Source organism: Phoenix dactylifera, chromosome 6 (assembly GCF_051530095.1).
Source record: "Phoenix dactylifera cultivar Ajwa chromosome 6, Ajwa_hap1_PhDact_Kaust_v1.1, whole genome shotgun sequence".
Classification (NCBI taxonomy): domain Eukaryota; kingdom Viridiplantae; phylum Streptophyta; class Magnoliopsida; order Arecales; family Arecaceae; genus Phoenix; species Phoenix dactylifera.
In genome coordinates this window covers 28,037,157-28,051,014 of record NC_143195.1, presented here as the reverse complement: position 1 = coordinate 28,051,014, position 13,858 = coordinate 28,037,157, and the positions used below count along the sequence as shown (strand labels likewise).

The 13,858-nt window shown below is 38.4% G+C and overlaps 1 protein-coding gene across 3 annotated transcripts in view; it reads left to right on the top strand.

Annotated features, from left to right (window-relative positions):
* LOC103715404 (midasin-like protein) overlaps positions 1 to 13,858 on the top strand; it is a 77,455-nt gene that overhangs the window by 50,868 nt on the left and 12,729 nt on the right. For all 3 annotated transcript variants that reach the window (XM_088723578.2, XM_088723577.2, XM_088723579.2), the window contains 15 exons: positions 855 to 937; positions 1,024 to 1,284; positions 5,262 to 5,397; positions 5,499 to 5,584; positions 5,669 to 5,745; positions 7,393 to 7,534; positions 7,614 to 7,703; positions 8,180 to 8,303; positions 8,484 to 8,638; positions 10,783 to 10,896; positions 12,235 to 12,387; positions 12,508 to 12,687; positions 13,019 to 13,207; positions 13,354 to 13,455; positions 13,546 to 13,773. In XM_088723578.2, the coding sequence (XP_088579704.2) occupies positions 855 to 937; positions 1,024 to 1,284; positions 5,262 to 5,397; positions 5,499 to 5,584; positions 5,669 to 5,745; positions 7,393 to 7,534; positions 7,614 to 7,703; positions 8,180 to 8,303; positions 8,484 to 8,638; positions 10,783 to 10,896; positions 12,235 to 12,387; positions 12,508 to 12,687; positions 13,019 to 13,207; positions 13,354 to 13,455; positions 13,546 to 13,773 (2,120 nt within the window). The remainder of the gene's footprint in view (positions 1 to 854; positions 938 to 1,023; positions 1,285 to 5,261; positions 5,398 to 5,498; positions 5,585 to 5,668; positions 5,746 to 7,392; positions 7,535 to 7,613; positions 7,704 to 8,179; positions 8,304 to 8,483; positions 8,639 to 10,782; positions 10,897 to 12,234; positions 12,388 to 12,507; positions 12,688 to 13,018; positions 13,208 to 13,353; positions 13,456 to 13,545; positions 13,774 to 13,858) is intronic.

Sequence of the window (13,858 nt, the reverse complement as noted above, 5' to 3'; positions counted from 1 at the left end):
TATTCTATGTGTGACAGAGTTAGCATGGGGTCCATGAGACAGAGCCCTTGCATTCTCTCTTTCCCCCAGCTAAACCATATGTTATTTTGAGACACATCCCAGAACCAGATATCTAATTTACATTTCATGGTGTTTTTCCATGTCTCTCTCTCTTTTTGTGTGTTAGGACTTGTTTCTGGTTTTACCTGTTGTTTGTAAAGGCACTTAATTTGCTTGTCCATTTTGATTACTTGGTTATGACATTTTTCTACTAATGGCCAAGAGTTTTTTATTTGCGTATCCTATCAAATTGCATCGCTTCTGGTTCAACTGCAGCATGTTAATTGTTGAATTTTTATTGGTTTAAATCAAGGTCTGCCGTACCAGTACCGTCGGCGTACCGGTGGCGATCCGAACTGGTACGTACCGGTCCCGTATCGGTCTATACTGGTTCTGTATCGGTCTCGTATCGGTACGACAGTCGTACCGGCCGGTTTTTTTCAATGAAAAGCTTCCGGTACCGGATTCCACGCTGATCCGGTACCGGTTCTTGCCTGGACCGGTTACCGGCCCATACTGGCCAGTACGGCATACCCTGGTTTAAATCAAGGTCCGCCGTACCGATATTGATCGGCGTACCGGTAGCGGCTCGGACTAGTACGTACCGGTTCCGTAATGGTACGGCAGTCGTACCGGCCGGTTTTTCAATGAAAACTTTTCGGTATCAAATCCCACGCTGATCCGGTTCCAGTCCCAGCCCGGACCGGCCCGTACCGGCCGGTACGGGATGGTACGGCATACCCTTATTTAAATTTTATTTTTTTAACTCACACTCTTTGTTTTTTTATATGGTTTCATTCGTGTTTATGTTACAGGTGTTTGTATGTCTTCATATATTACAATTAAGGGAGATCAAGAAACTGCCAACACTCTGGTCCAATTGGAGGAGTTGCATCAGGTTTGCTGTTGCTGGAGGCATGTGGTTCTGATTATATTTTTATACAAGATTTATTATTATTGTTATTATTGTTTTTATTTGTGCAGACGCTTTTGAAAAGGTTTGAGCACGAAAGGAGAAATATCAAATTGGTTTTTGGATCTACAGATAGAACAAAAGCTTCCACAATGGGTTGTTCAACTACTACTTGCTGTTCTTTCTCTTCTGATATTTTATGTAGACAATCTGGTTTCAGTAGTTGGCTGGTGATTGTTCCTCTATTTGACATAAAGAGCTTTTCACTGGATATCAAGTTACTTCAAGAATTTTCGAAGTGTATCTCAGCAAATGCTTGCGAAGTTCATCAGGTAAGCCTCTTAATTGATTCTTGATGCCTTCTGTCATTACATATGTTGTTTCTGCTGCAGAATCATTTTGTGTTGTAGCTTAATGTTAACCTTCAAGAATCTTTGTGTAGTACGATACAAGTCCTTTCAAGGATGGTACTTAGTCAAGCACATATTTGGACAATTGATAGCGCATGATCATGAACAACCTTATGGTTTTACACTTCTAGACAAACCTTGAGATATTACATGATTATATATTCTGATGTACAGAAGATAGTTTTTTTAGGTCTACACATTGAAATTTGTTTTTGTTGAAATTGCATTCACTGATGGATCTTCCTATTTACTAGATTCATTTTATATCCTGTAGCACATGATGAGTAATTGTAATAGAGTGGAATATCCAAGTGAAAGAGCTATAACACTGATCTTCATGAAAATATGGCATTCACCTGAGAGGCAAACCTTTGTTTCTCATCGTTTCACTAAACCTGCTGGATTTTGTACATGGCTCTTGCATTTGAAGTCTTACATAGAGGCATGCATAGGATATTGCATGTTTTTGTTGATGGAACTGCCAAATGTCCTTTTGTTTTCGCAGCCTCCCCCTCCTGGGAGAAAAAGAAATATAAATAGAAAAAAGAAATGAGAGGAAGGAAATATGGCAAAGACTATGAAGCGACTAATGAGCTTATTGTAGAATGTCCATCAAGTGCTGAGGGGAAGTCCAGTAGTGCCTTAGTCTTCTTTGGGAAAGATGGGCAGTGGCTTTATTTAAGGAGGTAGATTACAAATAACTTCAGTAGTAAGCAAACTTTAAGTGATCAACTTTTTGTGCCAAGTGTATGCTTGATAAACAATATACATATGCGAGGATTTAAAGAGTATGTATTCATCTGCTATAGTGAATAGGATCCTCTAATGCATCCAAGTTGGCCAATAAGTAGATCGAAAAATTATTCCTCTAGATGGAGTTTCGAAGACCACAACTTGAGGTCATTGTCTTAATCTGTTAGATATTTTTCGAGGGTCCTTATTGAAACAAATGGGAATTTTTATACTACTTTCCCTCCAAAGACAACTGCCCAACAGAATGATTTATCCTTGTAGTGATGGGTGAATTTTTTTAGGACTATTTGGGTAGCTGCAAAGGACAGCCCTGTAAGTCATAAACCTACAGGTGACTTGAGGTGAATCATGTGCATTATTTGTTTCTTTACCTGTGAGCCCCCCAACTTGCAGCATATATAGTTGAAACTTGAAACATGAGGCCATCTATTGCAATTAGACTTGCAGTCTTGTAGGCCTTTCCTTGCAGGGCATGTGGGAACTTGCTTGAATCACACCTGCCACCCAGTTGGTCCTGTCACATCCACCCTTCTCGAGCTTTGACACTATCCTCCGTAAAGCTTTACGTGATCTCTTTGTCCTGAAGTCTTAGTCTGCAATTGCAACTGCAAGCAGACAAAACCAAAGAATTTCAAGTTGGAATTCTGCTTTTCGAGTTGTATTGGTACTTCAATTTTTATCAAATAGAATTGCATGCAACCAAATAACCTTCAATTTCTGTTGATATTCCATGCCATGTAAATAGCTCAGTAACTATCCTATCCAACTTTGTTTGATCCACTGGCAAATCTTTCAAGAAAATTATTGATTTTAGGGCTGCATTAAATGTCAACATGCTCTTGCGCATTAAAAAATATACTTACACTGGAATCCAAGGTCCGCCGTACCGGTACCGGTCGGCATACCGGTGGCGGCCCGGACCGGTACCGTACCGGTCTCGTCACGTACCGGTTCGGGTCCCGTACCAGTCCAGACCAGTCCGTACCGGTTCTCCAACAATAAACCATCGGTACCGGATTCCACGTTGATCCGGTACCGGTCCCAGGCCGGACCGGCCCGTACCGGCCGGTACGGCAGATCATGCTAGAAACAATCATTACATAGTCACTCACTAGAGCACGGAATTTAACTTCCATAAAATTCAGTCTCGATCATTGTTTTCTTGCCATGCTCTTCCATGATGAATTCTACCAAGGACCATTGGTGCATCATCCCAACTTATATCCAGCTAGTTAGACATGTTTGTTGCAGCAGCTTGTGCACATTTGTTGCACCTTGCAAGTACGACCAGTGGACATGTTTCCTACGAAATGAGCACCGCAAGTAGCCAAGGCTCAGAGTTTTTATCAAGGTCCACTGAACTGGTACCGAGATCCATACCAGTTGGCGGATGGGTCGGTACGATACCAGTTCGGTACCGTACCGACATACGGTATGCTTGGGCGTGCCGGTTCCATCCATTTTTTTGAGTTTTTCTAGTTCAATTAATTGGTATTCATCTAGTACCGTATCGACACGGTATGCCTGGGCGTGGCGGTTCCGTTCATTTTTTTTTGAATTTTTCTAGTTCAATTAATTGGTAATCAATTTTTTTGAGCTTTTTCAATAATTTTAAGTCTAATTTGATATTTGTTTGATATTTTTTGATGTTTTTATGATCTCGATTTAACCTAAATGATGTATCTTATCAGTTTAAAATGATACAAAATGTAAAATGAATGGTGAGATATTGCATGCTACAAGAAGCAACATGAAATATTTAGTGAAGTGAAAAATATAAAATAATACAATCAAATATATATATTTAAAGTACAACATACATACCGATATCTAAAATCTCATCAAGTGGCGATGCCTTCCGATCCGGATGGTTTGGGGTTGGAATTGATTTTAATGAGCAAAGCAACTTAGTTTTCCATCAGGTTGGCTCAATACGGGCCGAACCGGGTGGTTTGGTTTGGTTCAGCCTACCTTGGTTTTTATAGTCTGTAAATTACTCTCCACCTATTTTTAGTAGTACTTGCATGAATACTCAGTTGAGATTCTTTCTTTTGAAAGGCAAAAGAATTTAAGAAGTGTAACTTTATAATGCTGCTATTATAACTTTTCCCATCATAATATCATAATGTAAAGTATTTCTCAAATCTTAGGAAGATTATGGATACATGGGAATAAGGGTCAGTAATCCTAGACAAATCAAGAGAATAGTCTTTTGCAATAAAATGAGCAGCCTTGCTCCTTTTAATCATTTGTCAGGCAGAGATCTTGCAATCAGATATGCCCGAGAAGGGCTTCAGTATCCTATGAAGGTTTCACGTACTCAGTTATCCATTCAAAATCTGCAACATCCATCTATAGACAAACAGTAACATATTGTTGATGATATGTTAAGCATGCTCGAGCTCTTCGAGATCTCCCCCATAAGCTATAGTAGAGGACTCCTGACAATTTTCTTACTGGAACTGGACTCTTATTGAAGCAGAGGTTATTCTCTTCTTGATGTAAAAAATTGGTTGGACTGGTGGAGATTGGGAGTAGACTTTGTGATTCTGTCTTTTTGATGTCATAGAGAGTTTGAAACTGATATGTGGTCAATATAAGGTCTTTTAGGTGCTATAGTATTGGAAACTGCATGCTACAAGTTCATTGAGCTATAATTTTTCTTGTAAAATTTTCTCATTTACTCTTGTTCATTTGTTTCTTTTCTCCTAGTACATTGCTCATAGCCTTCTTAAATGTTAATAAATATTTCTCCTGTTTGATAGGGAATAGAGTTTGTGAATCTCTCTTTTTGATGTCGTAGAGAGTTTGAAACCGATATGTGGTCAAATTAGGTCTTTTATGTGCTATAGTATTGGAAACTACACTGCAGCATATAATTTTTCTTGTGAATTGCTCTCTCATTTGCTCTCGTCCATTTGTTTCTTTTCTCCTGGTACACTGCTCTTCAATGTTAATAAATATTTGTCCTGTTTTTTAAAAGAATGGATGCCATAAGTATCAAAATGGGTTTGTATGGATCCCTTTATGTCTCTGCCTCTTTCCATCTGTTTCTAGGACTTGTTTTTCTGACATGTTTGATCTCTGTTTCTCTCTACCTCTCTCTCTATCTATCCATCTCCCCCCTCCCACTCTCTGAATGCTAGGTTTTGTCCAAACAATCCAATCTACTGCAGCATGCATTGAAATACTCATTGGATTTCACATCAAGGTCGCCTATGGATTTCACACCGCACCAGATGATTTTGTGGATTCTAGATGCTTGGGATTCACTGGATTCAGGTCAGTACACTTACAAGGAGTTTGTCTGTCCTTGATTTGTTATATATATATATATATATCTAAGGATCACTCTTTGCTAACACTGATTTATGTTTTGGCAGTGAAAACAAAATTTGCTAATTTTCTTCTTGAAATGTGGTTCAAATATCATTCTTCCTTATGGAATCACTGCTCCGGACCACTCGAGGTATGTTATTTTGTTTTTATTATGCCATTTTGTTAGTATGATTTTGTTTCTCCCTCCACAAAATAACTCTAATATCTAATGCAGATGAGCTCCGGAAGTGGTTATGATGAATCCTGTCACTTAGTTTATCCGACAAGAACAGCAACTATAGACATGATTATGTAAGATCATCAATTATTATGTCTAAATTGCTACCATTCTTCTTGTTTTGATGGTGCCTACATCCTGCTCTTCTGCAGCTTCATTTTTGCATCTTCAGTTGCATTCAGTTAGTATATTATGTGTGGTGGGGGAGTGCTGGGCAACGTTGTATAAGCAACAATAAAATCTGCAATAAGGCCTACAATACTTTATGGCTTAGAGTGCTTGGTAATGAAGAGAGTTCACAAAAACAAGTTAAGTATGGTATAAATGAGAATGTTAAGATGGATGTGTGGTAAAACTAGAAACGATAGATTGAGAAATTATAGGAGTTGCACAAATTAGGGGCAAAATGAAGGAAAATCAATTAAGATGGTTTGGACGTTTACAACAAAGATTCAAGAAGGTTCCGATAAGGATGTAAGATACTTTAGTTCATGTAGAAGGTTTCTAAGAAAAAGAGGGGAAGATCTAGGTGGAGTTGTGAGGAAAGATTTGAAGAAGCTTGGAATAACATCTAAGGTGGCCCTAGATAAGAATACTTTGGAGACTGGTGATCCATAAAGCTGACCTCAAATAGTTGGAGAAAGGCTAGATGGTTATGGTTATAGTTATCTCATGTCTAAGTTAAAGTTTCTTAACTTAAACTTAACCTTGTTTCATGAAGTTTACACACTTCATCCTATCAACTCAAAAATCTCAAATCAAGATCCGCCGAACTGGTCGGCGGCCGGTAAGGTTCGGTATCGTACTATGTCGATACGGAAAACGACACGCCCATTTTTTTTGGGGAGTATTTTTAGTTGATTTAATTGGTAATCATTTTTTTTTGAAGTTTTCCAATAATTTTAAGTCTAATTTGACATTTTTGATTTTTTTGATGTTTTTATGATCCTGGTTTAACCTAAATGATACACTTCTTATTTTAAAATAATACAAATCATAAAATGATTAGTGAAGTATTGCATGCTACAAGGAGCTTCTAATTTTATATATTTTTTAATTTTTATATTTTTCTCATTTTTAATCCAAAAATATATTTTAAAGTTTTAAAAATTATATATAATCCGAAAATTAAAAAATTTTATGTCATCGGGTAGATCGTCTATAGATCTATAACATACAATAAAATTAAGCCCAAATCAAAATTTTGGCATGATCTCTCCTTATTTTGCTATTTTCGAGCTATTTTTTTTAAGCCCAAAAAAAGAGAAAATGAGATAGGAGGGAGGAAGCACACGTTATTTAGGCTTGGATCTTTCTTCTGAATTGCTGAATCGGTGTGATCTTTGACCTGGTGGGAAGAGAGAGGCAGAATAAGGTCCGCTGCTTACTAATGTTGTTGGGAGGGCCTTCTAGGGCCCTCCCAATAACATTATAACAACACAGAGAGAAAGGGAGGGGCCCTGTTCAGAACCGGATTGACTCGGTGCGAATCGGCTGGTTCGCATCGAGTTCGAATGGAACTGGCTGGTTCCGGCCAGTTTCCGGTTGGTTTGCACTGGTAAGGTCCGGTTTGAACCTTTTCTGGCCGATTCCAGGCTGGTTCGCATCGGTAAGGTCCGCTCTAATATTTTATAATGCCATATGGTGGTCAATCATCATGGCCTTCATTTTGTATTATTGGAGATTTTTTCCTTACAAGCACGACGTTATCTATTTTGCAGTCAGTGTACCTCTTGTATAAAGGATTATGATGTGAACTGCTTGAAGCTTAGAGTTGCCTCCAGATGTCTTTGGCAAGATACTCCATTACAAGGAGATTTAATTGGTGTTCTTCACTCTTGTGCTGATTCTCTCTTCAAACAGGTGCTTTGCTAGGTAACCATGTGTTTTTCTATACATGAGCATCTCTAACTTTATCTTCTTTTTGTTTTACCCGTTACAGGTCCTACTCTTACATGAGAAATCTTTTGATAAAGATGCATTCAACAAGATAAATTCAATTCTTTGTTCACTATTGGATAATGGTATAACGGTAAGCATTCTTCCATGAATTGTATTTCTGAAGAAATTTCATGATTACTGTTCTTTCATGGATTAATTCATTACGGAAATGGCCTTTGGTCTTTTTTTTTTTTTTTTGCTGTTACTAATTATAATTCTGGTGCATTGCTGTTGCTTAGTACTTGCAGAAAGTACTCTTAGGTCATCTGATAGTTTTTTTAAATAATTTCTAAGGTGTTATGAGTTTTTGGATGTTAAATTACATAGTGAAATTAGGTGTTTCCAAAATACATAGTAAAACTAGGTGTTTCCAAGATTACTAGACAAGCATTTATTTGAAATTTGTTTCTTTACCTGCTTTCAAGCAAAGCACCTGGCAAGGACTTCTATTGTTGTTATGAAGTTCTTGATGGTATTCTTCAGAATTTTGATCTCCATGTCGTGTTGTTTAACCTCAACAAGATTTCCATTTTCCCATTGTAACTTACATGTATGCCTTTACTGCAGCTAGAAGAGCTTCAAGTTTTAAGGTCACTCATTTCTTCATCAAATCATGGTGTACTGACTTCTTTGCTGGATTCGCTTATAGAACCTTTGCTTAAGGAACTATACTTCAAATGCCCGTCCCATGGTATGTGTCAGTAGTAATAACGATAAAGTGGTTTATCGACTAGTAGATTTAATAAATTAGTTTTGTAACTATACTGTCGGTTGAAGAGCTACTCTCTTTCTGGATATTTAAGATCTGCTTATTTTGACAACAAATATCATTTGGCACATAGATTACTTTTTCTTTTTTTTATTCGTACAGATTCTTTGTACAATCTTGGCTGTGCATGGTTACACATTGGGGCATTGCGCTTCCATCTGTTGTTAAATTCAGATGGTCCTGATCCTGCAATGAAGTATGCCTTCAAGCATTCACAGATACTAGAAAAGATTGCTCTACTGGAGCTTGAAATTAAGGTATTCACAAATTGATTCTGCTTTCTTCTGTATGATTCTTGATATCAGCTTGCCTGCAAATGATGATACTTGCTTGCACTTTCAGAACAGTTATAGCATATTATAGCTTGTGAAAACTAAGCAAATAATGTGCTTTTGAAAGTTAATGTGCATATCAATAATGTCAATCACTCCCTGACGGTGGAATGGTTTTTGTCATAAGCTTGACCATAGCAACCCATCTACTGGGATTAGGGACATTGCATAGATGCATAACAAGTAACCCTATGTATAAAAAATAATGAAATATGTGATGAGTGAAAAATTATGTGCTTTGCATGGTTTAGTTACATTTTTGCAGCAGATCCATTGCATTTATGAACAAATATTGGATATCTTTCACTCGATTTAACTCTTCTTTATCATGTGTACACTAGGATAAAGGAGTCTATAGGATTTATATTTTATAATGCATACCACATGAGCACTTGAGTAAACCTTCTAAGATGCTTCTTAGTCAGGAAAGTGCATATATAGAAAGCTAAAAGATTGCAGATCCACTTCGGACCGATAAAAAATCGGGTTTATGATTGTTATTATTGAAATCATGGTTTGCTGTGCCGGTATCAGGCTTCGGACTGATTGCCCAGCAGCATGGGTCGGTACGGGCCTGCACCGTGTCATGCCGAGCTTGTACTGACGCAGTAAAGGAGGCAGGAAAAAGGGCAAATGGGAGAGATAAGGGGGAGAGAGGGTGGCGGAGGGCTGTCGGAGGCCGATGACCCGGGCAGGATGTGGAGAAAGGCTCCGAGGTCGGGAAATAGGCCGGGTCTTCTGTTTCGTTCGAAACAGGAGTTTGACCTCTTTTTTTATTTTGCAATTTTTAAGTGAAGTCACCAAATCGCGAAATAAAAAAAAGGGGGCGAATGAAATAGAGGACCTAGCTGTTTTTCGGCCGTGGAGCTCCAACGAGCATCCTCCGTGCAGTTTGCTGGCCTTCGCCGGCTGGCCTCCACCTCCCTCTCTCTTCCTTCCTCTCCCTCTCCCTCTCCCTCCCTTCTCCATTCGCTCTATTTTCTTCTCTTTCCTTCTCCTTCTCCTCCTTTGGCAATGAGTTTCATTTTCGTTGTCGGAACCATCTCGGTCCGCCGCTGGGATGGCTCGGTATGATCGGAACCGCCCGATTCTGGACGGTTCTGCCGACCTTGAATGAAATGCTTGATAAATTGAGCGTTATCGGCTATTTATGGGCGGAAAAATTGGCCCATCTCTTTTGAACTTAGAAAGTGGAATAATTCGTTCCCGTTTTATGAAACAAACTGGATAACTAAGTTTTGTCTAATTTATCTGTTACGCTTCTACTTAAGAAGTGGATATAGGTTCTGATATAAACATGATCACATTTTTAGAGGTAATGATACTTTTGATTAGTAAAGAGATAAAAAATGTTTAGTGAATTTGCATAGGACAATATTTTGGGTTTCATGTAGTTCATTTAAAGTGAGAATAATTTTATTATTCCATTTATTGTTAAACTATTGTAGTTTTATTTATGAGGGTCTAAGAAAAGTGAGAAGAGATTGCCATCAAAATAAAGGAGCACCTGCATAAATATGTTATCCTGCAATAGTTTAATAGATAGAGAGTGCGAGCTCATTTGAACATCAGAAAACATGATTTTGTAAGTAAACCTCCACAGAGCAGTAAAATTATTCACCTGTGGTGGGAAAATAGAATAATTTCCACCATCTTGCCTAAGAAACTAACAGATATGTTCTCCTCATTGTTTCAAAAAAGAACAAACTTTTCACAAAATCGCTCATTTTCATGTAGATACACTATGCCACCTGCAAACTGGGTTCAACCATTATTATGGCTTAACATCCTTTGATTGATTCAATAAGATGTAGGGAGTTTCTATTAGTCAAAGTACTTGCAATTATATATTCTAGATGTTTTTCCACTTAGCACCCTGGACAAGGTTGGAAAATATGCTTTCTGGAATAGGTGAGAGCTCTACAAACTGTTGAGTTATGTTGTTGCGTATACGATTTTCTTCTTCTCTTTTACATACTTGGCTTGCATATTTTTCAGTCTGATATTTTCCTTGGAATTGCCCTGTCTATTTGAAAAGAAAAGCTTCATCACTGATTGGCTATATGTAGGTGCGCCAAGAATGTGAGCATCTGGCAGGAAGGATCTCAACAAGGGATGATGAAAAAGAGAGTGTATCTTCATTACAAAATCTGGAGGACGAACGGAATCGACTACAAGCGAAGGTCATGCTGTTCACTTTCCTATCTAAAATCCTTTTCTTAATTTCTTCTTTGTTGATTACTTAAATTTCATGGTATATAAAATTCAGCTGAATTTTTTTGTATGAATGACCTCCTTTCCATCTGTATATTCCAAGGACTGTTGTGCTGGTATCGGGCCCCGGACCAATTGCCTGGCGGCACTATCGACATAGTAGAAGAGGGATGGAGAGGGAGAATGGGGGAGAGAAAAAGGGAGAGAAGGGGGAGGCTGAGGGAGGTTGGCAGAGAGCCAGCGGAGGGTCGGGGAGTCGCCGCGTGAAGGAGGCAGAGGCCGAGGCAATGGGTTTGCTGGCTTTCACTTAAAAATCTCAAAAATAAAATGGGAGCCCTCTAGGCCCTTATTTCGAGTAAACTAAGGGACCAGAGGCGGAGCCTCTCTTCTGCCTCTTTCGCAGCGACTCCTTGGCCTCCACCTCCTACGCACGATGGCTCCCCGGCCTCCACCTTCCTCTCTTCCTCTCCCTTCCTCCCCTGTTCTCTCTTTTCCTCTTTTTCCTTCTCCTCTTGCCCCTCAGTCGTCGGTTCTCGTTTTCGTTGTCAGAGCTATCTCGGTCCGCCGCTGGTACGGCTCGGGACGCCCCGAACCGGACGGCTCAGGACGGTTCCACCGACCATGGTATATTCTATTAATATATAATGTTCGTGGGGGTAATGGAAAGTTGCTAAAATTTTAATTTCAGTTCCATTAAATTCATAAATATGAAGTTTTACTCAAGGAAATCATGGTATAGTATCATCCAAGGTTCACTATATCGGTGCATACCGCCCCATACTGAGTGTACACCCTACCAGTACCAAACCGAGACTTGGTTAGAGGTGTATCGAGTGTTTATACGCTGAACCAACCGCGGACTAGGTGTATTGACTCCTTGCTAGCATGGTACCGGTATAGGTCAAGTATGGAGATGGCAAACCTTGGGACTGTCACCCTTTCTTTTTTATATTTTCCAATTATGATCTTGGCAATCTGAGGTCTTGAGAGGGTCGAACTATCACTGCATGTCAGTAGATGTACAAAATTTATCTTAATAACTTAATATGTGGCCATATTACTCTTAATATTGATTAGTTGGTTGTATTAATGGGATATGCATCTATTAGTTGGAGTGTGTTTAGTCCAACGTCGGTTACCGACTCTATGCTAGCATGGTACTAGAACAGGGTCGGGTTTGGAGATGTAACCTTGGGACTGTCACCTTTTTTTTGGAGATCATTTATACATTTTCTTGGTTGAGATGGATGTAAGATAGTTGATGTAATTCATTTGATAACAGCTTTTTGACAGTCTACTATTCACAGGTTGTGTTTCGTCCTGAGCCTCAGAAATATAAGAGCTTGAGATCAGTATGTGCTGACTTCCGGGAGCTTGCATCATCCTGCATGGAACTTATTAAGAATCTGAAATGCAACGCTGATCTCTCACTGATGATTAACGTTGCTTGCAATTGGCAGGTACAATATGCTTATTAGTAAACTTACAAGTTCTTTATTTTGCGTCGATATACATCTTCCTGCACTACCATGTATTTTGTTTTTCAATTTGTTGCTACATTTGATCATTTGAATATTCAGGTCACTTCTGCTTCCTTTATTAAAAGGCTATCAGAAGAATTTGCTGAGTATATTGACTTGATTCAACCAGTTCAAGTTGCTGTATATGAAATGAAATTGGGTTTATCTCTGGTCGTATCAAGTGCTCTGGAAGGGGAGTATTTAAAGAAGGTTGAAGAAGACAATTTTGAAAGAATTTTGGTAAGCATATGATTCTAAGTGTTATTTTTTTTCCTGAAAAGACATTGTTTTGAAATAAGTGGTACATTCTTATTCAAGTTTACAATGTGAAACATCTAATACTAGTTTAAAAGTTTTGTTTTTCCTTGCTCCATAACTTGTGACTAGTTTTGTAAATTGGTACTTGAATATACCCAGATATACAGTGTTTTTCTCCATTCTTGTTTTAGACGGTAATGTGCTGTTCTAATCTTATTGTTCCCTTAACTTTTCTTTCTATTTTGCAAATTTATGATGTTTTTGTACTAGCCGATTGTTGTGATTGACAGTGTGAAGGACTTCGATGCTGCAGGCCACAATTTATTCTTATATGCAGTTTCCCAGAGGTTTGCCAGTTGGTGGATACCCTGTTGAGCTGATTGATAGAGGACCTGAAAACATAGCTTGTGACATGAATGCATCTGAAAGCATCCTGGCTGTTGATTTCAATTTATTGAAGAAGTTGGTTATCGTATCAAGTGAGATCAATCCTGACAAATCAGTGAGTACATATAAGTTTTTGCTTGTCATTATTATATGCTGATCTTAAAATTTTATCCATATTAGTGATGCTTCATTATTTTGTTTATGAGTCATTTTTGACGATTTATCATATAATGCCTATGAAATGTGCTGCATGGTTTACAGGTCTCACTTGTACAGCTACAAACTACAATTCATCACAGTATGCTCATTTGTGCAGCACATCATGTTTGTTGTTCTCTTGTAATGGACAATGCTTTTTTCCTAGTAAGTCCTCATGCTGAGATTATTTTAATATCTCGGACATATATACCACACAGATAGGTTAACAAATTCTGTTATGCTCTGTTTTGCTAGCTCTTGGATGATATATTTGGTCACTTTACAAGCCTATGGATGAATATGAAATCACAAAAGAAAGCCAAAGAAGATGGCGATGCTCAACTCTACAAGTTTAGGCCTCGTTTGATCAAGATAGAAGACATTTTGGTAGGGGATATGTCTCAGCTCAGTGATTTGAATTCGGATGGGCCTTTGACATTTGAGAATGAAGAGATCTTGATGCAACAAGAATTTACTGAAATGGTACAGTATAAATCTCTTTTTTATCGGCTGCACCTCCATTTTTTGATTTTTCATATGCTTCTTATTGAAACTATTTATTTTCCAG